Source organism: Bombina bombina, chromosome 2 (genome assembly GCF_027579735.1).
Source record: "Bombina bombina isolate aBomBom1 chromosome 2, aBomBom1.pri, whole genome shotgun sequence".
Classification (NCBI taxonomy): Eukaryota; Metazoa; Chordata; class Amphibia; order Anura; family Bombinatoridae; genus Bombina; species Bombina bombina.
Window position 1 is genome coordinate 356,006,078 of NC_069500.1, and position 25,724 is coordinate 356,031,801.

A 25,724-nucleotide genomic window follows, 5' to 3' on the forward strand; every position below is an offset into this window, starting at 1 on the left:
TGGGTGAATTGGGGAGCCAGGCCAATTTAGTCCTAAGGAAACCATAGAGTGGTCTGACCATGCCGTAGGTGTTATATCAGTCGCTGTTAGCAGGGATAGGCTAGATTGGTCAAGAAACAGGTAGTCGATCCTTGAATACATGGACCAAGGATGTGAAAAGAAAGAGTATCCGCAGTCTGTAGGGTGTTGTAATCTCCATGTATCTATTAATCCTATTTTTCGGAAGCATGAGTATGTCGCATTAGGTGGGCGTGATATGCTGTTTGAGTGTAAGGATGTAGAGTCAAGTATGGGGTCAAGGGTTATGTTCAGGTCTCCACCCATCACCACAATGCCTTTACGGGATTCGCATATCATGGTTTTGAGTCTGTTGAAAAATTTGCTCTTGTTTGTATTGGGGGCATACACATTGATCAGGGTAACCGGTCTATTGTATAGTAGGCCTACCAATATTAATATTCTCCCATCCTTATCTGATGTGGTGTGTAGTAGCTGAAAGGGAAGAGAGGTGTGAAAAAGAATGCCCACTCCATTTTTCTTTTTCTCATGGGAGTTAAAAAAACCAAGGGGAAAATTCTTGTTCGAAAATCTAGGTTGGTTTGCTCGTGGGAAGTGGGTCTCCTGTACAAATATAATGGAGCCTTTTTGTTTAGCAAACCAATGTATCGCCACTGACCTTTTAGTAGGTGAATTTAAGCCCTTAGCGTTTTGTGAGATAATTGTTAGCGCTCTAGAGGCCATATGTAGTGTTTGTGGGAGTGTTCGCTGTTAGAATTTCTAAACATGTCTTACCGGAAGTAGAGGTTGTCCGTGTCTGCCAAGATACATGAGTGTGGTGTTCTGTGAAAGGTCCTAGGGGGATGTGGGATATGTTGAGCGTGTGACCTGAAGGTAATGTAGACCAAAGTGCCGATCCAGGATTTGCAGTGAATCTAAAACAAAACAATAAACAATTATAAAGATAATATAACATAAATAAAGTTACGACAATCAACATTCCTAACAATTGCAAGAAGGGATATAAAGTCTATTCCCTTTTCTTAACTCTAAGTTACTAAACTACAAAGAGGGGAAGAAAGGTAGTATTCTGGGGTCACTACCGTTCCCCTATCAGGGCTAGTGTTGTAATTATATTTAACTGGGGTACCCTTCAGTCTGTGAAGGGTCTGGCCATAGTGAGGAACATTATATTGGGCATATTCTAGGGGAAAAGGGTGATGTCTTTATGATTCTAACATAATGCAAGAATAGATTACTACAGGTCAGTGTCCATAAGTTGAGTTAAGTGTTCCGTTTGTCTGGCTAGGATTCCCTAGGTACCAAGGGGGGATTATTGACCTTAGTCCTAGGTTGAATAGAGTTGTAGATTCTCGTTGGTAAAACAAAGTCACACTGGGCACCGAAGTTGAGTTATTAATTTTAGGCCCAAGTCAGAGAGAGTTGGGTCTCAAGGAGGGTTTGTAGAGGTGGTCGGTGTCTGACGGGGAGTAGCAGGATCTATTTTACGTTTCTTCGTGACAGTATTCCATTTTTGTCTCTGCGGCTTTGGTGGGTAGGATGTTAATGCTGGATCTCCTCTGTCATGTTCTAAATCTGGGGGTATTTGTTTTGGCGGCGGAATGTTCAGCTGTGAACAGAAGGAGTCAAGATCTTCCAAATCTTTGTAAATGATTTCTTTATTGTCTTTGATCACTCTTATTGCGAAGGGGAAGCCCCAACGGTATGGAACTTGGTGGTCTTGTAGGTGGGTGGTTAGGAATTTAACACTCCGCCGTCTGGCGAGTGTGAGTGGACTGAGGTCTGCGAAGATCTGGATTGTATCTCCATTTTTATAGATTGGCGCCTTTTTCCTTGCTGCATTTAGTAGTTTTTCTTTATCTTTAAAATTGTGGCATCGCAGAATAATGTCTCTTGGTGGTGCTTTAGGTGGGGGTTTGGGTTTTAGAGCCCTATGAACTCTATCTAGGGTGATGTCTGCAGTCTCTTTGTCATCCAGGAGGAATTTAAACAGGCCTTGTAAATATTGTTGGAGCTCAGTGGTCAGGATTTTTTCAGATACTCCTCTGATTCGCAGATTTTGGCGTCGGCCTCGGTTATCTAGGTCTTCTATTTGCATCTGCATTTGTTTTATCTCTTCTGTTTGATATTGGATCTGCATGGAATGAAGGTTAATCGGTTCTGAGATTTCTTCCGCATGTTCCTCTAATTGAAGTATCCTATTTCCTAGGTCAGTAATTTCCTTTTTGACATCAGAGAGCCCCTCTTTTATAAGTAGGCTGACCTGAGTCATGAAAGACGCAAAGTCCTCTTTCGTTGGTAAAAACTGTAGATCTTCTTTGGTTATAGGGGTAAGAGGATCAATTTGAATATTGTCAGCCTCTTCTTCTTGTGTACTATCGTTGCTGTGTGGGGAGCTAGGTGCCGCATTTGTCTTGGCCTCTACAGTTTTAAAAAAGGAGTTCAGTTTAGTAGATTGCGTCGCGGCAGCTTTGCTAGGCTTGTCCCCTTTAGGCAGGCGTTTGGACGTCATTGCAATTCCAATTCTGCTATGAGGTTTATTTGTGAGTAACTGAGGAGGTTGATTTGGGCTTTTAATGACGGTGTGATTGCTTATAAACTTACATTAAGCAAAGGATATATTTATTTATTTATTTTTTTTTATTTTTATTTTTTTTTTCCTCCTCCCCTCTTGTTCACCTAATTGCCCTAGTGTGTGTCTGAGTACCAGGGCTAGCAGTGCTGGTGTGTTGATTTATAGTTTGGCTGGGCCCTTACACTTTGTATCTCTGTGCCTGCTGTGAACTTTATTCTCTTTGAGGCATAGAGAGAGGGTCAGGAGAAAAACAGCAGGACAATCCCTCCCCGCCGTGATCTTAATCCCCTTGTCAGTCTGAAAGTCCGCTCTGTTTAAATGCGGCCTGTGTATTTGATTGGGGCCGTTTCTGCGCTGTTTTGGGAGCTTCTTGATTTAAAAGGTATTGAGGGAGCTCGCGGTCATTACCGCATAGCGTAATTGCCGGGTCGCCTGTCCTGATCTTATGTAAGGGGGTATACTTAGCTGCCCCCGCGATCTTCTTGTAGCCGGCTGTTATGCTTTCTTCACCGAGTTACTCGGTCTTGTAGCGCGTGGTCTAAGATGGCGCTCCTCCCTTCAATGCTGTGTATATGCAGCCCGCGGCAAAGTCTCAGTGTGAGATCCGCGATTTTTACAGGCAGACTGTTATGCACTATGGCTTGGGGTATCTGTGGGCACCATGTTATGCCTTACTGGGTGAAGAGTACTCTTGTTACTAAGCCCTGATGAGGAACTGCTTTCGGAGCAACACTAAGATGCGGCCATGCTGTTCCCTGGCTCGGCTCCGCCCCCTCTATCATCATTTTTAAGGGAACACTAAAGTTAAAAAAGAGCATTCAGTTTATAAAAAAACCCCAAACACTTTCTTATTCAGTTCCATTATCAAATGTTGTGCACCACTTAGAGGCACCAGCTACTACTGAGCATGTGCATGATTTCAGTGTTTACGTATATGAGTCGTGATTCTCTGTCACATGATACAGAATTACGCAATTCAAGCCTTTTCTTACATTTTGATATCATTTGTAATCTTATTTGTAGAATTTAAATACACTTCCTTGAAAATATTGAATTATTTTTCATAACTTCACACAACAGTTTCTGTTGACAAGCAAATTAAGCGAAAACAGACATATATTGGTTTAAATCAAATAAAAGTGAGTTAGATTCCTCTTCACTTATACGTATATTGATTAACCATAGTTTCTAGTGTAATTGAGATAAACTGTTAAGCTGATTATTTAGTTAAACATTGTAAAAACAGAATAAATATAGCTATAAACATTGGTGAGTGTACTGCAGCCCAGTTTTTTTTTTTTGGTTTGTTTTATGTTTTGTTTTTAAATATGTGTTCTGTTTTTAATTAGGTTGTGTACAGTTCCTCCAATACTATTATCAGAGTGGTTGTCTATACAGATTACGGGCATTAGGAGAGCGAAATCATTTAGACCTTACTGTTGGTAAGTACAATAACTGTTACCGATACTTAAGTTATTTTGGTAAAAGAACATTAGTTACCTTTAAGCGTGGTATCTTTTCATCTCAAGGAATACTTTTCAGAAATGATTCACATTCAGTTAGGGCTGCAACTAACGATTATTTTCATAATCGATTAATCGGCCGATTATTTTTTCGATTAATCGGATAAAAAAAGAATCAATAATTGTTTCCTATATTTTAAATAAAATCCACATACTGAGTGTTACAAATATAAACTTCAGACTAAAACTTTACATTAACACAACCGTTTGTCCAATTTTTAAGCAGCAGAGCACAGTTTTATAATTAAACAAAACAAAAACAAAACCTGTTTGAAAAAAGGTAGAACTAGAAATTTGTAGACTATCACTGTTTCTAACATTCTGTTATTCACTCTTTCAGAAACTTTGCATTGAAATGCAAAAATCTCAACATGTCCACATGCTTCTGGCTAAGGCTGGTTCTCTGTTTGCAGCTATATTTCCTGCATCAGAGAAGAGGCACTCAGATGGTGTTGAGGTGCTTGCGATGCATAAGTAGGGCTTTGCCAATTTCACCAAAGTGGGATATTCACCAATGCAAACTGTTTTCCACCTTGGCAAGGGGCCTCTCAATAAAGTAACCCTTGACTTCATTCTAACATATAAAATATCTTGAATATCTATATGCAATGGTAAATACCAGCTATAAGGTTAGAGGAAAATATCTAGTCCACTCTAAAAATAACAGATATATACTTATAAAGGTTGAATCTGGTACATATTATAACAATTTATTAAAAATATAAAAAAAACAATAAGCGAATCAAAAGCGCTAAGGACTATATATCAATAACAGGACAAAGCCCTACACATTTATTTATACAGTACATATGATCAGCAATAGCAAGCAATACGCTAATAATTGTGCAAACAGATAATAGTGCACATCAATTCAAATAACTCCCATTAATCTAGGGGCTAGGTGAAAAGCATAGTTCCAAATCACCTGATTTAATATAAACAATCCAAATGATGACTATTATATCTGGGTTGCACATAAGCCAGGGGTAGTTGTAAACTTATACTGTCCTGAAAAAGTGAAAAATATACGTCTGTAGACGTCCTTTAGGCTAAGGACATAACCATAAAACACAATACCATGTGCAGGAGTTCATTGGAGTGAAGCAGCTGGTGTTGTGCACAGACCAACTAATTAAAAAACCAACTAATCGATTATGAGATTCGTTGACAACTATTTTCATAATCAATTATTATCGATTATGACGATTAGTTGTTGCAGCTCTACATTCAGTATATGTCAGGGGTTTTATCATATGTTTTTGTAGCAAACATCTTGACAACAAAAATAATTAATTAGTCCTCAAACTGTGATATTTTTAGTCTGTGTGGGTGTTTTATTTTGACTGTACACATACACCACCCTTCAGCAGAATCCTGGTTACTCTGATAGCGCAGTTAAGAGTACACACCTGGATACACATCCAGACCTACCAATTTATTGTACTCTAAATCTAGAGATGAGTTATCTAATCACTTAGTTCTTGGGAGTTCAGAAGAGACCAAGCCAAGGTCCTAATGTCGGGACCAGTTAAGCCAAAGGGACAGTGTATCCTAAATTTTAATGTGTTCTCAATGATCCATTTTACCTGCTGGAGTGTATTAAATTGTTTACAGGTAGTTAATTCACCTTTATTTCAGCATTTGAAATAAATTATTTTGCCTTTGGTATCCCCACCTATGCTGAAAGTTTCAATACTTAACTATTGGCTATAAAAAGACTATGTAAACATAGCTACCAGAAGAATTTATACTCCCAGTGGGAAGTAAGAGAGAAAAGTAATACCATGTTAATTTTCAGTTCTCAAAGTATTAGTCTTTGGGTTACAGACAGAGATAGTATAAATAAGCATGTGTGTGTGTAGAGAAAGTGATCAAATAAGGGTTGTGGTTTCAAATGGCAAAAACAGCTATTTCATATACAAAAATAAACACAAAGAAGCAATTTCTCATACTTTTTACACCAGCTGCAGAGTGTAAAATGTTAATTGGAAACACATTAAGGGAAACACAAGTTTACAGTACACTGACCCTTTAAATGTATGAGCATTTCATTTTTTACTTGGCTGAATAATATGTGAGATAAGCTCAGCTTTATTTTATTAGATATTTGGACAGAAAACTGCCTCAGAAATTATCAGCTTATAGTAGGTCATAGAAAAATGGTAGAGCAACACCATCGTATTAGACAATGTCACAGAAAGAACTGACACTAAATATCCTCTGTACTGCTTCAAGACACTCATAATGGCATGTGGTCTTCCATAGACTGTGGAATCGAATGTAGACTAAGTGTCCAGCCGTTGCATTTAACCAGAGCAATGTACTGCTAACACTAGAAAATTTCCTTCTGCCACTATAGTAGAACTCTCTGATAAGTATGATGTCAGCTGTGATTTATTTAGGTAACCAAGAAGTGAAGTCCTCAGCTGATTAGTAGTGAACACGTTTGTTTGTGGGGTTGACAGACTGCTAGGAGTCCTATCAGTTTAACTAACTGGGAAAGAAAACCAGTAAGCTCTCATACTAACAAAGGTATTATCTGAAGTACGGATTGTGATCAACATAATTGTGCTATTATGGGGCAGACCTCTGACAGATCTGATATCAGATGAGAGGAAATATTGGGCACTTTTTCTGTGCTTATTATTCTCCTATAAGAAGCAACAGTTCACACTGTTAGACAAATGGGGATTATTTACTGGCTTTCTGAAATGAACTTGAGTTTAAAGGAGTTTTCAGAAGACAAAAAAAAAAAAAAGAACAATACTCCAGAATATACACAAACAAGAAAGAGCAGCACCACCAGTCTCTGTAACAGATTTTTTTCAGCTCATACAGCCAGACCACAAATCAAACGACGTTTTCAGGAAACTAGTCATTAGTCATGTATGGGTACACCTGAAATGATCATGCCTTAAAAACCTCTCTAAACCACACCCACCAATACACCTGACATACCTATGATACTGCCACCTAGTGGACTTACACAAATACCAATCTATTTGATTTTTTAAAAACCCTAATCTCTTTTTGTTCCAACAAAGATTGCCTAGGGTTTTCTAAAACATTATCAATTTCTCTTTGTATTAATTCAGTTGGATAACCCCTTTCTTTGAAACGATCACCCATCTCAATCAATTTCTGTTTAATTAGACCAGTTTCAGACACAATACGCCTTACTCTCAAGAGTTAGCTCCTAGGGAGCGATCTAATCAAAGAGGGGGTGGGCACTGGTATAGTGAAGAAGAGTATTACAGTCTGTTTCTTTCTTATGTAGATTAACTACAAGACCATGGGTATTTTTAAAAACCCTTGTGTCCAAAAGAATCAAGATGTTACTGAGCCTAAGACTTTTGGATATACTGATATGGAGGCCGCACAAATTACTACCCTGATTCGTGGCTCCAGAGATTTTTTGAAATCTACTCCTTCCCAAACCGTTAGCAAAAAACTTGAGTACCTGCAGAAAAAACATGTTGCTTTTGAATTACACCATGTAACCCTATCTGAATATCATAGGGTTAAGCATATTCCTAGGGGTCTCTGCATGAATGTACGCCCTACCTTGATGAAGGAAAATGTGGAGTACTTCCAGAAATTTTAAATGATACTAAACAAATGCTCATTTGACCTTATGGTCTTAACAGTTGAATGCCTTCAAAAGGAGATTGAAAACCAGAATGGGCTAATTAGTGTTATGAAACAAGAGCTAGCTGACAGTCTACCTGTGGAGGAAATGGAGAAACTTACCTCAACTCTGGATGAATAGATAAGTGAGTTGAGAGGTGATATTCAGGATCATAAAAAGAAAAAATTCTCCAGGGATGAAGACGACTACGCATCCGGAACTGTCTATCGCTGGTCTGGGGACTCCAGCACTCAAGGTTCTTCTGAATTGACATTGGGGGAAATCAGAATTAGAACTACCTGGAAAAAGCCGGGGGGGCTGACGTCACAAGTGGCACAAGAGGAGCAGATTCCCGGGAGAAACGAGTACAGATGGGAGAGAGGCGAGTGATAACTTGCAGCAGCAACAAACAGTGATTAACATCAGCAAGGTACAACTTACCAGAGATGAACTATCAGTACTTAACAAGGAACTGTCTTTCTGTTCACAGTTAAGCTATGATATGTTTGATATACAGAAGGACTTATATCGGTTCTTTAGATCTGTGAAGTTGAAAAGTTTTTTGATAACTTGCCTTAAAGTAATGGAGATGCTAGCACTACAGTGATTGATGCACAAAGTGAGGCTTTACAATTAAAAACATTGGGTTTATCTAATAAAAGCACCTTTACACCTGTAAAAAAATTAATGTAGGGGTACAGACCTTTGTTCAATTGGTAGAAAAGGATGTTACCAATTGTTGTAATTGTACCAATTTGCATGGTCATAGTGGTAGAAAAGGATGTTACCAATTGTTGTAATTGTACCAATTTGCATGGTCATAGAGTTAGTTATAGTAAGGGTCTTTCTGTGAGAGAAAAGGCTGCCCTATCTGACCTAAAGAATAATAAAGAGGTGGTCATTAAGGGGGCTGATAAAGGTGGAGCTATTGTGCTGTTAGATAAACAATATTATGTGAATGAAATTTCCACTCAGCTGTCTAATGTTAAGGTGTATAAGAAACTAACTTGTAATCCCATTTTCCTTCCTAAGATAGGGAGCGTCCACAGCTTCATTCCTTTCGGTTGGGAAATACAACACCTGGCCACCAGGAGGAGGCAAATACACCCCAGCCAAAGGCTTAAATATCTCTCCCACTTCCTCATTACCCCAGTTATTCTTTGCCTTTCGTCATGATAGGAGGTGGTAGAGAAGTGTCAGAAGATTCGTAGAGTCCTGAAAAAGTGTATCTGCCCTTCGAGATTGGACTGGAGTTTTAAGTAGTCATGTCAACCTCTCAGTGAGAGTATTGATGAAAGTTAGAGCCTGGAGAAGCAGGGAAAGTTTTTCTGTGAAACCATCCAGACTACTGCTAACAGCAATCAGTGTTGACGAGTTTCACTGCCTTCTTTCTCTCACTCAAGTCCATGTCAGGAATGCTGCTATAAGACTGTCACACTTGAGAGGCTGTGTTCTGTTCCACAGCATGGATCTTGGAGGTAAGATCATTTCAATTTTTTACATATAAAACGCTATAACAGGGTCACAGTGTGGCTCCTTTATACCTTGATAGGATCCAGGGTTAATATCCTCTGAGGGGGGTTTATTGAACAGTTGGGATTAATTAATCAGTGTATTAATTATTTACATGCTGCTTTGTGTGATTTTATTTTCTGGGCTCATAGACTGTGTGTGTTTTTGGCTGGAACAAGCAGGTGTTACTTTCGGTTTTGAAAGTGTTGCACAGCTCTTATTAACTTGCTGTACTTTTCATAGCATGTGGTCTATGTTCATTTCCACCTTGAGACTTCAACCTGAGGAGAGGGTTTCTTTTGTTAACTGTCTGGGTCTAGGAGGTAGTGAGTGCACCAGCCATTGGGAGTATATTAAAAAAAAATAAAAAAAAAGGTTTTTTTTTATTTGTGTCCTCCTGTGGGTATAACCTGAGCTATGGAAGACTGTGACATGTTAGAAAGTATATCTTCTGTACTAAATCATACCTGTTTATATTATAAGGAGGCCGTGGTTTTCCCGCCCACTCAATTATGTTCTGCATGTCTTAACAACGTTATAATGTCTAAGAAGGGAGACAAGCCTGCTAAGGCTATTAGTCCCTCTGAGCCATCTACCTCTCAGGACTTGGGGACCCGTGAGATTACTACCCTTGCTACATTATCCACTCCACATGCAGTTCCCTGTAGCACATCTAATCCTTCATCCGGAGGGGGCCTTCTTCCTGTGGATAAATGGTGGTGTTTGCGGCCCTCAGTGCTTTACCTTGCTCTAACAAACGCAAGAGAAAGGTTAAACATAGCTCTCCTGACCCGGAGTCATCTAAATATTTATCGGATTTAGCTATTATGTCCCAGTTATCAGATGATGAGTTAACCTCTGTAGCTTTAGAAGGTGAACTTTCTGGGTGAGAGTCCTTAGCGTCTAAGCCTCCTGCTGCGGAGGAACCGTCTTTTAGATTTAAAATTGAGCACTTGCATTTTTTTATTAAAGGACGTTGTGTCTACGTTAGAGGTTCCACGCTAGAGGTTCCAGAGGCCGCGCTGCCTGAAGAACCTATGATACCTAAATTAGATTTTACGAAGACAGGAAAGTTCCTTTGACCTTTTCCTGTGTCAGTTAAAATGGCGAACATTTTTAACAATGAATGGGAAAGAATTGGATCTTCCTTTTCCCCCTCGTCTACTTTTAAGAAGTTAGTCCCGGTCCCGGGCTCTCAACTGGATTTGTGGGTCTCCATTCCTAAGGTGGATGGTGCTATCTCTACGCTTGCTAAACGTTCTACTATACCTCTTGGGGATAGTTCTTCGTTCAGAGAGCCGATGGATAAGAAAATGGAAACCTTTCTGAGAAAGATGTTTCAACATACAGTATTTTTATTTCAACCGGAGGCTGCAGGTGCCGCGGTTTCCGGAGCAGCTACCCACTGGTGCGACTCTTTGTCTGAACTCATTGAGGTGGAGTCTTCCTTCAAGGATATTCAAAACAGAATGAAAACTCTGAGAATGGCTATTTTTTTTTTTTTTAATCTGTGATGCGAACATTTATTCGCCTTAATGCAAAGGCCTCAGGTTTTGCGGTCCTAGCCCACCGGGCGCTCTGGTTGAAGTATTGGTCTGTGGATATGACTTCTAAGTCCAGACTCCTTTTTCTTCCCTTCAAGGGAAAGATTTTATTTGGTCCAGGACTGGACTCAATTATTTTTATGGTTAACGGAGGCAAGGGTGCCTTCCTACTGCAAGATAAGAAGAACAAGTCTAAGGGACGACAATCTTCTAATTTTTGTTCCTTTCGATCGGATAAATCCCAACAACAACAATTTTCCTCCAAGCCAGAGCAACCCAAGAGTACTTGGAAGCCGGCTCAGTCCTCGAATAAGTCCAGGCAGAATAAGAAGCCCGCTGAAAACAAATCGGCATAAAGGGGCGGTCCCCAATCCGGGATCGGATCGTGTAGGGGGCAGACTGTCTCTTTTTGGTTTAGGGACGTACAGAATCCGTGGATCCTGTTCAAGATATACAAGATAGACTTCAAATCTTCAAATCTCATCCGCCCAGGGGCAGATTACTACTTTCGAACCTGTCTACCAGACCTGTAAAGAGGGATGCCTTTCTAGGATGCGTTCGGGACCTATCCTCCTTAGGAGTTGTTGTCCAGGTGAAATAGGTTTGGGGTTTTATTCAAACCTTTTCTTGGACCCAAAGAAGGAGGGGACTTTCTGCCCAATTCTGGACCTAAAGTGCTTAAACAAATTTCTCAGTGTCCCTTCCTTCGAGATAGACAATAAGGTCCATCCTTCCTTTAGTTCAGGAAGCCAGTTAATGACCACTATAGATCTGAAGGACGCTTACCTTCATGTTTCAATCCACAGGGAACACTTTAATTTCTTCTGTTAAGTGTGATCAGTCCACGGGTCATCATTACTTCTGGGATATTAACTGCTCCCCTACAGGAAGTGCAAGAGGATTCACCCAGCAGAGCTGCATATAGCTCCTCCCCTCTACGTCACTCCCAGTCATTCTCTTGCACCCAGCAACTAGATAGGTCGTGTGAGAGGACTATGGTGATTATACTTAGTTTTATATCTTCAATCAAAAGTTTGTTATTTTAAAATAGCACCGGAGTGTGTTATTACCTCTCTGGCAGAGTTTGAGGAAGAATCTACCAGAGTTTTGCTATGATTTTAGCCGGAGTAGTTAAGATCATATTGCTGTTCTCGGCCATCTGAGGAGTGAGGTAAACTTCAGATCAGGGGACAGCGGGCAGATGAATCTGCATAGAGGTATGTAGCAGTTTTTATTTTCTGACAATGGAATTGATGAGAAAATCCTGCCATACCGATATAATGTCATGTATGTATACTTTACACTTCAGTATTCTGGGAGAATGGTACTTCACTAGAATTACACTGTAAGAAAGACATAAAGCTGTTTAATAACTAGAGATTATGTTTAACGTTTTTGCTGGAATGTAAAATCGTTTTCATTTGCTGAGGTACTGAGTGAATAAATGTTTGGGCACCATTTTTCCACTTGGCAGTTGCTTAAATCTGTTTTTTCTGTCAGTTTCTGTTCTCCCTCACTGCTGTGTGTGTGGGGGAGGGGCGCTTTTACTATGCATCAAATATTTCAGTCAGCAACTCATTGTATTCCCTGCATGATCTGGTTCATCTCTACAGAGCTCAGGGGTCTTCAAAACTTATTTTGAGGGAGGTAATTTCTCTCAGCAGAGCTGTGAGAATTATAGTTTGACTGAAATAAAAACTTTTATTCTGTAATTTGTTTCCTGCTTTCAGAAATTGTTATCTTTGCTAATGGGATTAAACCTTTGCTAAAGTTGTGTTGTTTACAAGGATTGAGGCTATAACTGTTTCAATTTATTAATTTTTAACTGTCATAGATCTTCTGTGCTTCTTAAAGGCACAGTACATTTTAATATTATTCTATTTGAATTGTATTTCCAAGTTGCAAGTTTATTTGCTAGTGTGTTAAACATGTCTGATTCAGAAGATGATACCTGTGTCATTTGTTGCAATGCCAAAGTGGAGCCCAATAGAAATGTATGTACTAACTGTATTGATGCTACTTTAAATAAAAATCAATCTGTACAAATTGAACAAATTTCACCAAACAACGAGGGGAGAGTTATGCCGACTAACTCGCCTCACGTGTCAGTACCTACATCTCCCGCTCAGAGGGAGGTGCGTGATATTGTAGCGCCGAGTACAGCTGGGCGGCCATTACAAATCACATTACAGGATATGGCTACTGTTATGACTGAAGTTTTGGCTAAATTACCAGAACTAAAAGGTAAGCGTGATCACTCTGGGGTGAGAACAGAGTGCGCTGATAATATTAGGGCCATGTCAGACACTGCGTCACAGGTGGCAGAACATGAGGACGGAGAACTTCATTCTGTGGGTGACGGTTCTGATCCAAACAGACTGGATTCAGATATTTCAAATTTTAAATTTAAACTGGAAAACCTCCGTGTATTACTAGGGGAGGTGTTAGCGGCTCTGAATGATTGTAACACAGTTGCAATACCAGAGAAAATGTGTAGGTTGGATAAATATTTTGCGGTACCGACGAGTACTGAGGTTTTTCCTATACCTAAGAGACTTACTGAAATTGTTACTAAGGAGTGGGATAGACCCGGTGTGCCGTTCTCACCCCCTCCGATATTTAGAAAAATGTTTCCAATAGACGCCACCACAAGGGACTTATGGCAAACGGTCCCTAAGGTGGAGGGAGCAGTTTCTACTTTAGCTAAGCGTACCACTATCCCGGTGGAGGATAGCTGTGCTTTTTCAGATCCAATGGATAAAAAGTTAGAGGGTTACCTTAAGAAAATGTTTGTTCAACAAGGTTTTATATTGCAACCCCTTGCATGCATTGCGCCGATCACGGCTGCAGCGGCATTCTGGATTGAGTCTCTGGAAGAGAACATTGGTTCAGCTACTCTGGACGACATTACGGACAGGCTTAGAGTCCTTAAACTAGCTAATTCATTCATTTCGGAGGCCGTAGTACATCTTACTAAACTTACGGCGAAGAATTCAGGATTCGCCATTCAGGCACGCAGGGCGCTGTGGCTAAAATCCTGGTCAGCTGATGTTACTTCTAAGTCTAAATTGCTTAATATACCTTTCAAAGGGCAGACCTTATTCGGGCCCGGGTTGAAAGAGATTATCGCTGACATTACAGGAGGTAAAGGCCATGCCCTGCCTCAGGACAAAGCCAAAGCCAAGACTAGACAGTCTAGTTTTCGTTCCTTTCGTAATTTCAAAGCAGGAGCAGCATCAACTTCCTCTGCACCAAAACAGGAAGGAGCTGTTGCTCGCTACAGACAAGGCTGGAAACCTAACCAGTCCTGGAACAAGGGCAAGCAGACTAGGAAACCTGCTGCTGCCCCCAAAACAGCATGAATTGAGGGCCCCCGATCCGGGATCGGATCTAGTGGGGGGCAGACTTTCTCTCTTCGCCCAGGCTTGGGCAAGAGATGTTCAGGATCCCTGGGCGCTAGAGATAATATCTCAGGGATACCTTCTGGACTTCAAATACTCTCCTCCAAGAGAGAGATTTCATCTGTCAAGATTGTCAACAATCCAGACAAAGAAAGAGGCTTTTCTACGCTGCGTACAAGAGCTCTTGTTAATGGGAGTAATCCATCCAGTTCCACGATCGGAACAGGGACAGGGGTTTTACTCAAATCTGTTTGTGGTTCCCAAAAAAGAGGGAACTTTCAGACCAATCCTGGACTTAAAGATCCTAAACAAATTCCTAAGAGTTCCATCGTTCAAGATGGAGACTATTCGGACAATTTTACCTATGATCCAAGAGGGTCAGTACATGACCACTGTAGATTTAAAAGATGCTTACCTGCACATACCGATTCACAAAGATCATTACCGGTACCTAAGGTTTGCCTTCCTAGACAGGCATTACCAGTTTGTGGCTCTTCCATTCGGATTGGCTACAGCGCCAAGAATCTTCACAAAGGTTCTGGGTGCTCTTCTGGCGGTACTAAGACCGCGGGGAATCTCGGTAGCTCCATACCTAGACGACATTCTGATACAAGCTTCAAGCTTTCAAACTGCCAAATCTCATACAGAGTTAGTGCTGGCATTTCTAAGGTCACATGGATGGAAGGTGAACGAAAAGAAAAGTTCACTCGTTCCACTCACAAGAGTTCCCTTCCTGGGGACTCTTATAGATTCTGTAGAAATGAAGATTTACCTGACAGAGGACAGGCTATCAAGACTTCAAAGTGCTTGCCGCACTCTTCATTCCATTCAACACCCGTCAGTGGCTCAATGTATGGAGGTAATCGGCTTAATGGTAGCGGCAATGGACATAGTACCCTTTGCACGCTTACACCTCAGACCACTGCAACTGTGCATGCTAGGTCAGTGGAATGGGGATTACTCAGACTTATCCCCTTCTCTGAATCTGGATCAAGAGACCAGAAATTCTCTTCTATGGTGGCTTTCTCGGCCACACCTGTCCAGGGGGATGCCATTCAGCAGACCAGACTGGACAATTGTAACAACAGACGCCAGCCTTCTAGGTTGGGGTGCCGTCTGGAATTCCCTGAAGGCTCAGGGACTATGGAGTCAGGAGGAGAGTCTCCTGCCAATAAACATTCTGGAATTGAGAGCAGTTCTCAATGCCCTCCTGGCTTGGCCCCAGTTGACAACTCGGGGGTTCATCAGGTTTCAGTCGGACAACATCACGACTGTAGCTTACATCAGCCATCAGGGAGGGACAAGAAGCTCCCTAGCTATGATGGAAGTATCAAAGATAATTCGCTGGGCAGAGTCTCACTCTTGCCACCTGTCAGCAATCCACATCCCGGGAGTGGAGAACTGGGAGGCGGATTTCTTAAGTCGTCAGACTTTTCATCCGGGGGAGTGGGAACTTCATCCGGAGGTCTTTGCCCAAATACTTCGACGTTGGGGCAAACCAGAGATAGATCTCATGGCGTCTCGACAGAACGCCAAGCTTCCTCGTTACGGGTCCAGATCCAGGGATCCAGGAGCAGTCCTGATAGATGCTCTGACAGCACCTTGGGACTTCAGGATGGCTTACGTGTTTCCACCCTTCCCGTTGCTTCCTCGATTGATAGCCAGAATCAAACAAGAGAGAGCATCAGTGATTCTAATAGCACCTGCGTGGCCACGCAGGACTTGGTATGCAGACCTGGTGGACATGTCATCCTGTCCGCCTTGGTCTCTACCTCTGAAACAGGACCTTCTGATACAGGGTCCCTTCAAACATCAAAATCTAACTTCTCTGAAGCTGACTGCTTGGAAATTGAACGCTTAATTTTATCAAGACGTGGGTTTTCTGAGTCAGTTATTAGTACCTTAATACAGACTAGGAAACCTGTTACCAGAAAGATTTACCATAAGATATGGCGTAAATACCTACATTGGTGTGAATCCAAAGGTTACTCTTGGAGTAAGGTTAGGATTCCTAGGATATTGTCTTTTCTACAAGAAGGTTTAGAAAAGGGTTTTTCTGCTAGTTCATTAAAGGGACAGATCTCAGCTCTGTCCATTCTGTTACACAAACGTCTGTCAGAAGTTCCTGACGTCCAGGCTTTTTGTCAGGCTTTGGCCAGGATTAAGCCTGTGTTTAAAACTGTTGCTCCACCATGGAGTTTAAACCTTGTTCTTAATGTTTTACAGGGCGTTCCGTTTGAACCCCTTCATTCCATTGATATAAAGTTGTTATCTTGGAAAGTTCTATTTTTAATGGCTATTTCCTCGGCTCGAAGAGTCTCTGAATTATCAGCCTTACATTGTGATTCTCCTTATTTGATTTTTCATTCGGATAAGGTAGTCCTGCGTACTAAACCTGGGTTCTTACCTAAGGTAGTTACTAACAGGAATATCAATCAAGAGATTGTTGTTCCTTCTTTATGCCCAAATCCTTCTTCAAAGAAGGAACGTCTACTGCACAACCTGGATGTAGTCCGGGCTCTAAAATTTTACTTGCAGGCAACTAAGGAATTCCGACAAACGTCTTCTCTGTTTGTTATTTACTCTGGGCAGAGGAGAGGTCAAAAAGCTTCCGCTACCTCTCTTTCTTTTTGGCTTCGTAGCATAATTCGTTTAGCTTATGAGACTGCTGGACAGCAGCCCCCTGAAAGAATTACAGCTCATTCTACTAGAGCTGTGGCTTCCACTTGGGCCTTCAAGAATGAGGCCTCTGTTGAACAGATTTGCAAGGCTGCAACTTGGTCTTCGCTTCATACTTTTTCCAAATTTTACAAATTTGACACCTTTGCTTCATCGGAGGCTATTTTTGGGAGAAAGGTTCTTCAGGCAGTGGTTCCTTCTGTATAAAGAGTCTGCCTATCCCTCCCGTCATCCGTGTACTTTTGCTTTGGTATTGGTATCCCAGAAGTAATGATGACCCGTGGACTGATCACACTTAACAGAAGAAAACATAATTTATGCTTACCTGATAAATTCCTTTCTTCTGTAGTGTGATCAGTCCACGGCCCCGCCCTGTTTTTAAGGCAGGTAAATATTTTTTAATTTATACTCCAGTCACCACTTCACCCTTGGCTTTTCCTTTCTCGTTGGTCCTTGGTCGAATGACTGGGAGTGACGTAGAGGGGAGGAGCTATATGCAGCTCTGCTGGGTGAATCCTCTTGCACTTCCTGTAGGGGAGCAGTTAATATCCCAGAAGTAATGATGACCCGTGGACTGATCACACTACAGAAGAAAGGAATTTATCAGGTAAGCATAAATTATGTTTTCCTGAGGTTTGCATTCCTGGACCAGCACTCCCAGTTCATTGCCCTTCCGTTTAGCCTACCTACTGCTCTAAGAATCCTTACGAAGGTTCTACGGGCTCTTCTAGCCATTGCCAGAACTCAGGGTATTGCAGTAGCCCTATACTTGAACGATATTCTGGTGCAAGCACCATATTTTCATCTTACGGAAGAATACTCCGAGTCCCTTCTCAGTCTTCTTCGATCACATGGATGGAAGATAAACTTGGAAAAGAGTTCTCTTATCCCAAGTACCAGGGTGGAATTCCTGGGTACTATAATAGACTTCATATCCATGAGGATATTTCTAGCAGACCAGAGATGTTGCAAGCTAACTTCGGCATGTCTTGCCCTTCGGACCTCCTTGAGTCCTTCTGTGGCTCAGTGTATGGAGGCGATTGGTCTCATGGTGTCCTGCATGGACATCATTCCTTTTGCCAGGTTCCGTCTCAGACCTTTACAACTGTGCATGCTGAGACAGTGGAACGGCGATCCTTCTGATCTGTCTCTACAGATTGTATTAGACAGCAGGTCGAGAGAGTCGCTCTCTTGGTGGCTCTGTCCAGATCATCTGTCCCGAGGGATGTGCTTCTTAAGACCATCCTTGGAGATTGTGACTACGGACACAAGCCTTTCTGGATGGGGAGCTGTTTGGGGTGCCAGGAAGGCACAGGGGTTATGGATTCAGGAGGAGTCCTCCCTCGCAATTAATTTTGGAACTACGAACAATCTTCAATGCCTTGAAGGCTTGCCCACTTCTGGGTTCATCCCAGTTTATCAGATTCCAATCAAACAATATATTCTCAGTGACTTACATCAACCATCAGGGGGGGACGAGAAGTTCTTGGCGATGAAGGAAGGCCCACAGATGTTCGCTGTCAGCGATCCACATTCCAGGTGTGGACAACTGGGGGGCGGATTTTCTCAGCAGGCAACCCTTCCACCCAGGGGAATGGTCTCTCCATCCCAAGGTGTTTGCAGAGATATGCAGCAAGTGGGGGACGCCGGAGATAGATCTCATGGCATCCCGTCTCAATACCAAGCTACCCTGGTACGGGTCGAGGGATCCCAAGCGGATTTAAAAGATGCACTAGCAGTGCCCTGGAGGTTCAAACTTATATATCTTTTTCCTTCATTACTGCTTCTTCCTTGAGTGGTGGCCCGCATCAAGCAGGAGCGGGTATCAGTAATCCTGATTGCTCCATTGTGGCCGCGATGGGCGTGGTTCACGGATCTAGTGGGGATGTCCTCATCTCCACCGTGGAAGTTACCTTGTCGCAGAGACCTGCTGTTACAAGGTCCATTTGTTCATCAAAATCTAGATTCTCTGAGGCGGACTACGTGGAGATTGAACACTTAGTCTTAGCCTAGAGAGGTTTCTCTGCGAGTGTCATTAAAACTCTTATTCAAGCTTGTAAACCAGTTACTTGCCTTATCTACCACAAAGGGTGGAGGACCTACTTATTCTGGTGTGAAGAGTATGGTTTTTCCTGGCACACAGTTAAGGTTGCCAGGATCTTATCTTTTCTCCAGGATGAACTGGAGAAGGGCATTTCTGCTAGTTCCCTGAGGGGCCAGATTTTGGCCCTGTCAGTTTTATTGCACAAGAGACTGGCTGAGCTTCCAGACATTCAGTTTTTTGTTAAGGCTCTGATTAGGATCAGACCTGTGTTTCGATCTGGGGCTCCTCATTGTAGCCTAAATCTTGTTCTTCGTGTTTTGCAACCGGCTTAGTTTGACCCTCTGCATTCCGCTGACATTATATTGTTATCTTGGAAGGTTCTCTTCTTATTGGCTATTGCCTCTGTGCGCAGAGTTTCTGAGATCTCTGCTTTGCAATGTGAGTTCCCTTATCTGATTTTTCATGCAGATAAGGCAGTTTTACGTACTAAATTAAGTTTTCTTCCTAAGGTTGTGTGAGATCGCAACATCAATCAGGAGATTGTGGTTCCTTCCTTTTTATACTAATCCTTCTTCATCGAAGTAACCTTAACTTCACCATTTGGATGTAGTTTGCGTCTCGAAGTTCTATCTTTAGGCTACTAAGGAGTTTAGACAATATTGCTCTTTGTTTGTTTATTCGTGGAAGCGTAAGGGGCAGAAGGCTACTTTGACTTCCCTATCTTTTTGGGTAAGGCGTGTCATCCGCTTAGCTTACTAGATAGCGGGACATCCTCCACTAGAGCAGTGGCTTCCTCTTGGGCCTTTAAGAACTAGGCCTCTATGGATCACATTTGTAAGGCGGCTACCTGGTGCTCCTTACATACTTTTTCTAATTTTTACAAGTTTGATGTTTTTATTTTGGCTAAAAAAAGTTTTGCAGGCTGTGGTGCCCTCAGAATAGGGTCCACCTCTTCCTTTAGTTTCCTCCCGTTATTCATTCAGCATCCTCTGGAGCTTGGGTAGAGTTTTCCCAGCAGTAAGGAATGAAGCCGTGGACTCTCCCATCTTAGGAAGGAAAACATAATTTATGCTTACCAGATAAATTCCTTTCCTTCTGGATAGGGAGAGTCCACGGGCCCCGCACATTTTTTCTTGTCTAAGGGCGGCCCCCTATTATTTATCTTATTCTTCTGGCACCATTTATACCCTGATATTTCTCCTACTTTTCCTTGTTCCCTTGGCAGAATGACTGGGAGAGATATTTAAGCCTTTGACTTGGAGTGTCTTCCTCCTGGTGGCCAGGTGTTGTATTTCTCTTGTTAAGTGTAGTCAGTCCACGGGTCATCCATTACTTATGGAATATATCTCTTCCTCACAGGAAGCTGCAAGAGGATCACCCAAGCAGAGCTGCTATATAGCTCCTCCCCTCACATGTCATATTCATTCATTCTCTTGCAGCCTAACTAAAGATAGGTCACTGTGAGAGGTCTGTGGTGTTTTTTAACTTAGTTTATTTCTTCAATCAAAAGTTTGTTATTTTAAATGGCACCGGAGTGTGCTGTTTGTTCTCAGGCAGCATTAGAAGAAGAATCTGCCTGCGTTTTCTATGATCTTAGCAGACGTAACTAAGATCCACTGGCTGTTCTCATCTGAGGAGTGAGGTAACTTCAGAGAAGGGGAATAGCATGCAGGGCCCCCCTGCAAACGAGGTATGTGCAGTAAATTATTTTTCTGAGGAATGGAATTGACTGAGAAAATACTGCTGATACCAATGTAACGTAAGTTCAGCCTTAAATGCAGTGATAGCGACTGGTATTAGGCTGATGAGTGTGTGTACACTGAATGTATTTTTCTAAGGAATGGAATTGACTCTGAAAATACTGTTAATACTGAAATAATGTATGAGCCTTAACTGCAGTAAAAGCGACTGGTAGCAGGCTTATTAATAACACTTCATAACTTTTAAAATGTATGTTCAAAACGTTTAATGGCATGTTAATCGTTTTTTGTGAGGTACTTGGTGATAAAACTTATTGGGGCATGATTTTTACCACATGGCCATCTTTGTTTTCTGCATAGAAACAGTTATCTGAGCTTCCCCACTGTTGTAATATGAGTGGGAGGGGCCTATTTTAGCGCTTTTTTGCGCAGTAAAAATTCAGTCACAATCTGTCTACTTCATCCTCCAGGATCCAGATCGTCTCTAGAGAGCTCAGGGGTCTTCAAAATTCATTTTGAGGGAGGTAATCCGTCACAGCAGACCTGTGACAGTGTGTTTTGACTGTGTTAAAAACGTTAATTATTAAATTGTTATCCGTTTTTGGGTATTAAGGGGTTAATCATCCATTTGCTGGTGGGTGCAATCCTTTGCTAACTTAATACATTTACTGTGAAAAATTGGTTGCTATAACTATTTTGGTTCATTGTTATTTCAACTGTGACAGCTTTTTGTGCTTCTTAAAGGCACAGTAGCGTTTTTTATATTGCTTGTAAATTTATTTAGAAAAGTATTTCCAAGCTTGCTAGTCTCATTGCTAGTCTGTTTAAACATGTCTGACTCAGATGAATCTCTTTGTTCACTATGTTTAAAGGCCAATGTGGAGCCCAATAGAAATTTGTGTACTAATTGCATTGATGTTACTTTAATTAAAAGTCAATCTTTACATGTAAAGAAATTATCACCAGACAACGAAGGGGAAGTTATGCCGACTAACTCTCCTCACGTGTCAGTACCTTCGCCTCCCGCTCAGGAGGTGCGTGATTTTGTGGCGCCAAGTACATCAGGGAGGCCCTTACAAATCACTTTGCAAGACATGGCTACTGTTATGACAGAAGTATTATCTAAATTGCCAGAATTAAGAGGCAAGCGCGATAGCTCTGGGTTAAGGACAGAGCGCGCGGATGAGGTGAGAGCCATGTCAGATACTGCGTCACAGTTTGCAGAACATGAAGACGGAGAGCTTCATTCTGTGGGTGACGGATCTGATCCAGGGAGACTGGATTCAGAGATTTCTAATTTTAAATTTAAGCTTGAGAACCTCCGCATATTGCTAGGGGAGGTATTAGCGGCTCTGAATGATTGTAACACGGTTGCAATTCCAGAAAAATTATGTAGGTTGGATAGATACTATGCAGTACCGGTGTGTACTGACGTGTTTCCTATACCTAAAAGGCTTACAGAGATTATTAGCAAGGAGTGGGATAGACCCGGTGTGCCTTTTTCCCCTCCTCCCATATTTAGGAAAATGTTTCCTATAGACGCCACCACACGAGACTTATGGCAGACGGTCCCTAAGGTGGAGGGAGCAGTTTCTACTTTAGCTAAGCGTACCACTATCCCGGTGGAGGATAGTTGTACCTTTTCAGATCCAATGGATAAGAAATTAGAGGGTTACCTTAAGAAAATGTTTGTTCAACAAGGTTTTATCTTACAGCCCCTTGCATGCATTGCTCCTGTCACTGCTGCGGCGGCATTCTGGTTTGAGTCTCTGGAAGAGGCCATTCGCACAGCTCCATTGGATGAAATTATGAACAAGCTTAAAGCACTTAAGCTAGCTAACGCATTTGTTTCTGATGCCGTCGTACATTTAACCAAACCTACGGCTAAGAACTCCAGATTCGCCATCCAAGTGCGCAGAGCGCTATGGCTTAAATCCTGGTCAGCTGACGTGACTTCTAAATCTAAATTGCTTAATATTCCTTTCAAAGGGCAGACCTTATTCGGGCCCGGCTTGAAAGAAATTATAGCTGACATTACGGGAGGTAAGGGCCATGCTCTACCTCAGGACAGGGCCAAATCAAAGGCCAAACAGTCTAATTTTTGTGCCTTTCGTAACTTCAAGGCAGGAGCAGCATCAACTTCCTCCGCTCCAAAACAGGAAGGAGCTGTTGCTCGTTACAGACAGGGCTGGAAAGTTAACCAGTCCTGGAACAAGGGCAAGCAGGCCAAGAAATCTGCTGCTGCCCCTAAGACAGCATGAAGAGAGGGCCCCCTATCCGGAAACGGATCTAGTGGGGGGCAGACTTTCTCTCTTCGCCCAGGCTTGGGCAAGAGATGTCCAGGATCCCTGGGCGTTGGAGATCATATCTCAGGGATATCTCCTGGACTTCAAAACTTCTCCTCCACGAGGGAGATTTCATCTTTCAAGGTTATCAGCAAACCAAATAAAGAAAGAGGCGTTTCTACTCTGTGTACAAGACCTCTTACTAATGGGGGTGATCCACCCAGTTCCGCGGACGGAACACGGGCAAGGATTCTATTCAAATCTATTTGTGGTTCCCAAGAAAGAGGGAACCTTCAGACCAATCTTGGACTTAAAAATCCTAAACAAATTCCTAAGAGTTCCATCATTCAAAATGGAAACTATTCGAACCATCCTTCCCATGATCCAAGAGGGTCAGTACATGACCACAGTGGACTTAAAGGATGCCTACCTTCACATACCGATTCACAAGGATCATTATCGGTACCTAAGATTTGCTTTCCTAGACAGGCATTACCAGTTTGTAGCTCTTCCCTTCGGATTAGCTACAGCTCCAAGAATCTTTACAAAAGTTCTGGGCTCACTTCTGGCGGTACTAAGACCGCGAGGCATAGCGGTGACTCCGTACCTAGACGAAATTCTGATACAAGCGTCAAGTTTTCAAACTGCCAAGTCTCATACAGAGATAGTTCTGGCATTTCTGAGGTCGCATGGGTGGAAGGTGAACGTGGAAAAGAGTTCTCTATTACCACTTACAAGGGTTCCCTTTCTAGGGACTCTTATAGATTCTGTAGAGATGAAAATTTACCTGACGGAGGCCAGGTTATCAAAACTTCTAAATGCTTGCCGTGTCCTTCATTCCATTCCACACCCGTCAGTAGCTCAGTGCATGGAAGTAATCGGCTTAATGGTAGCGGCAATGGACATAGTTCCATTTGCGCGCCTGCATCTCAGACCGCTGCAATTGTGCATGCTAAGTCAGTGGAATGGGGATTACTCAGATTTGTCCCCCCTGCTAAATCTGGATCAAGAGACCAGAGATTCTCTTCTATGGTGGCTTTCTCGGCCACATCTGTCCAAGGGGATGACCTTTCGCAGGCCAGATTGGACGATTGTAACAACAGACGCCAGCCTTCTAGGCTGGGGCGCAGTCTGGAACTCCCTGAAGGCTCAGGGACTATGGACTCAGGAGGAGAAACTCCTCCCAATAAATATTCTGGAATTAAGAGCAATATTCAATGCTCTCCTAGCTTGCCCTCAGTTAGCAACTCTGAGGTTCATCAGATTTCAGTCGGACAACATCACGACTGTGGCTTACATCAACCATCAAGGGGGAACCAGAAGTTCCCTAGCGATGTTGGAAGTCTCAAAGATAATTCGCTGGGCAGAGTCTCACTCTTGCCACCTGTCAGCGATTTACATCCCAGGCGTGGAGAACTGGGAGGCGGATTTTCTAAGTCGCCAGACTTTTCATCCGGGGGAGTGGGAACTTCATCCGGAGGTCTTTGCTAAACTGATTCATCGTTGGGGCAAACCAGATCTGGATCTCATGCTGTCTCACCAGAACGCCAAGCTTCCTTGTTACGGATCCAGGTCCAGGGACCCGGGAGCGGTGCTGATAGATGCTCTGACAGCCCCTTGGGTCTTCAACATGGCTTATGTGTTTCCACCATTCCCGATGCTTCCTCGTTTGATTGCCAAGATCAAACAGGAGAGAGCTTCGGTGATTCTGATAGCGCCTGCGTGGCCACGCTGGACCTGGTATGCAGACCTAGTGGACATGTCGTCCTGCCCACCGTGGTCTCTGCCTCTGAGACAGGACCTTCTAATTCAGGGTCCTTTCAACCATCCAAATCTAATTTCTCTGAGGCTGACTGCATGGAGATTGAACGCTTGATTCTATCAAAGCGTGGCTTCTCGGAGTCGGTTATTGATACCTTAATACAGGCTAGGAAGCCTGTTACCAGAAGAATTTACCGTAAGATATGGCGTAAATATTTATATTGGTGCGAATCCAAGAGTTACTCATGGAGTAAGGTTAGGATTCCTAGGATATTGTCTTTTCTCCAAGAGGGTTTAGAAAAGGGCTTATCTGCTAGTTCGTTAAAGGGACAGATTTCTGCTCTGTCTATTCTTCTACACAAACGTCTGGCAGAAGTTCCAGACGTTCAGGCTTTTTGTCAGGCTTTAGCTAGGATTAAGCCTGTGTTTAAGACTGTTGCTCCGCCGTGGAGCTTAAACTTAGTTCTTAACGTTCTTCAAGGCGTTCCATTTGAACCCCTTCATTCCATTGATATCAAGCTGTTATCCTGGAAGGTTCTGTTTTTGATGGCTATTTCCTCGACTCGAAGAGTCTCTGAATTATCTGCCTTACATTGTGATTCTCCTTATCTGATTTTTCATTCAGACAAGGTAGTTCTGCGTACTAAACCTAGGTTCTTACCTAAGGTAGTTACCAACAAGAATATCAATCAAGAGATTGTTGTTCCATCACTGTGTCCTAACCCTTCTTCAAAGAAGGAACGACTTTTGCATAATCTGGACGTAGTCCGTGCCCTGAAGTTCTATTTGCAGGCAACTAAAGATTTTCATCAAACTTCTTCCCTGTTTGTCGTTTACTCTGGACAGAGAAGAGGTCAAAAGGCTTCGGTTACCTCTCTCTCTTTTTGGCTTCGTAGCATAATACGTTTAGCCTATGAGACTGCTGGACAGCAGCCTCCTGAAAGGATTACAGCTCATTCTACTAGAGCTGTGGCTTCCACCTGGGCCTTTAAAAATGAGGCCTCTGTTGAACAGATTTGCAAGGCTGCAACTTGGTCTTCACTTCACACTTTTT

General features: G+C 42.4%; 1 protein-coding gene across 1 annotated transcript in view; it reads left to right on the forward strand.

The window, feature by feature from the left end:
- Window positions 1–25,724, forward strand: part of TMEM120B (transmembrane protein 120B) — a 195,811-nt gene that overhangs the window by 128,166 nt on the left and 41,921 nt on the right. Inside the window, exon 9 of the mRNA XM_053701749.1 lies at window positions 3,943–4,035. Within this exon, the coding sequence (XP_053557724.1) occupies window positions 3,943–4,035 (93 nt within the window). The remainder of the gene's footprint in view (window positions 1–3,942; window positions 4,036–25,724) is intronic.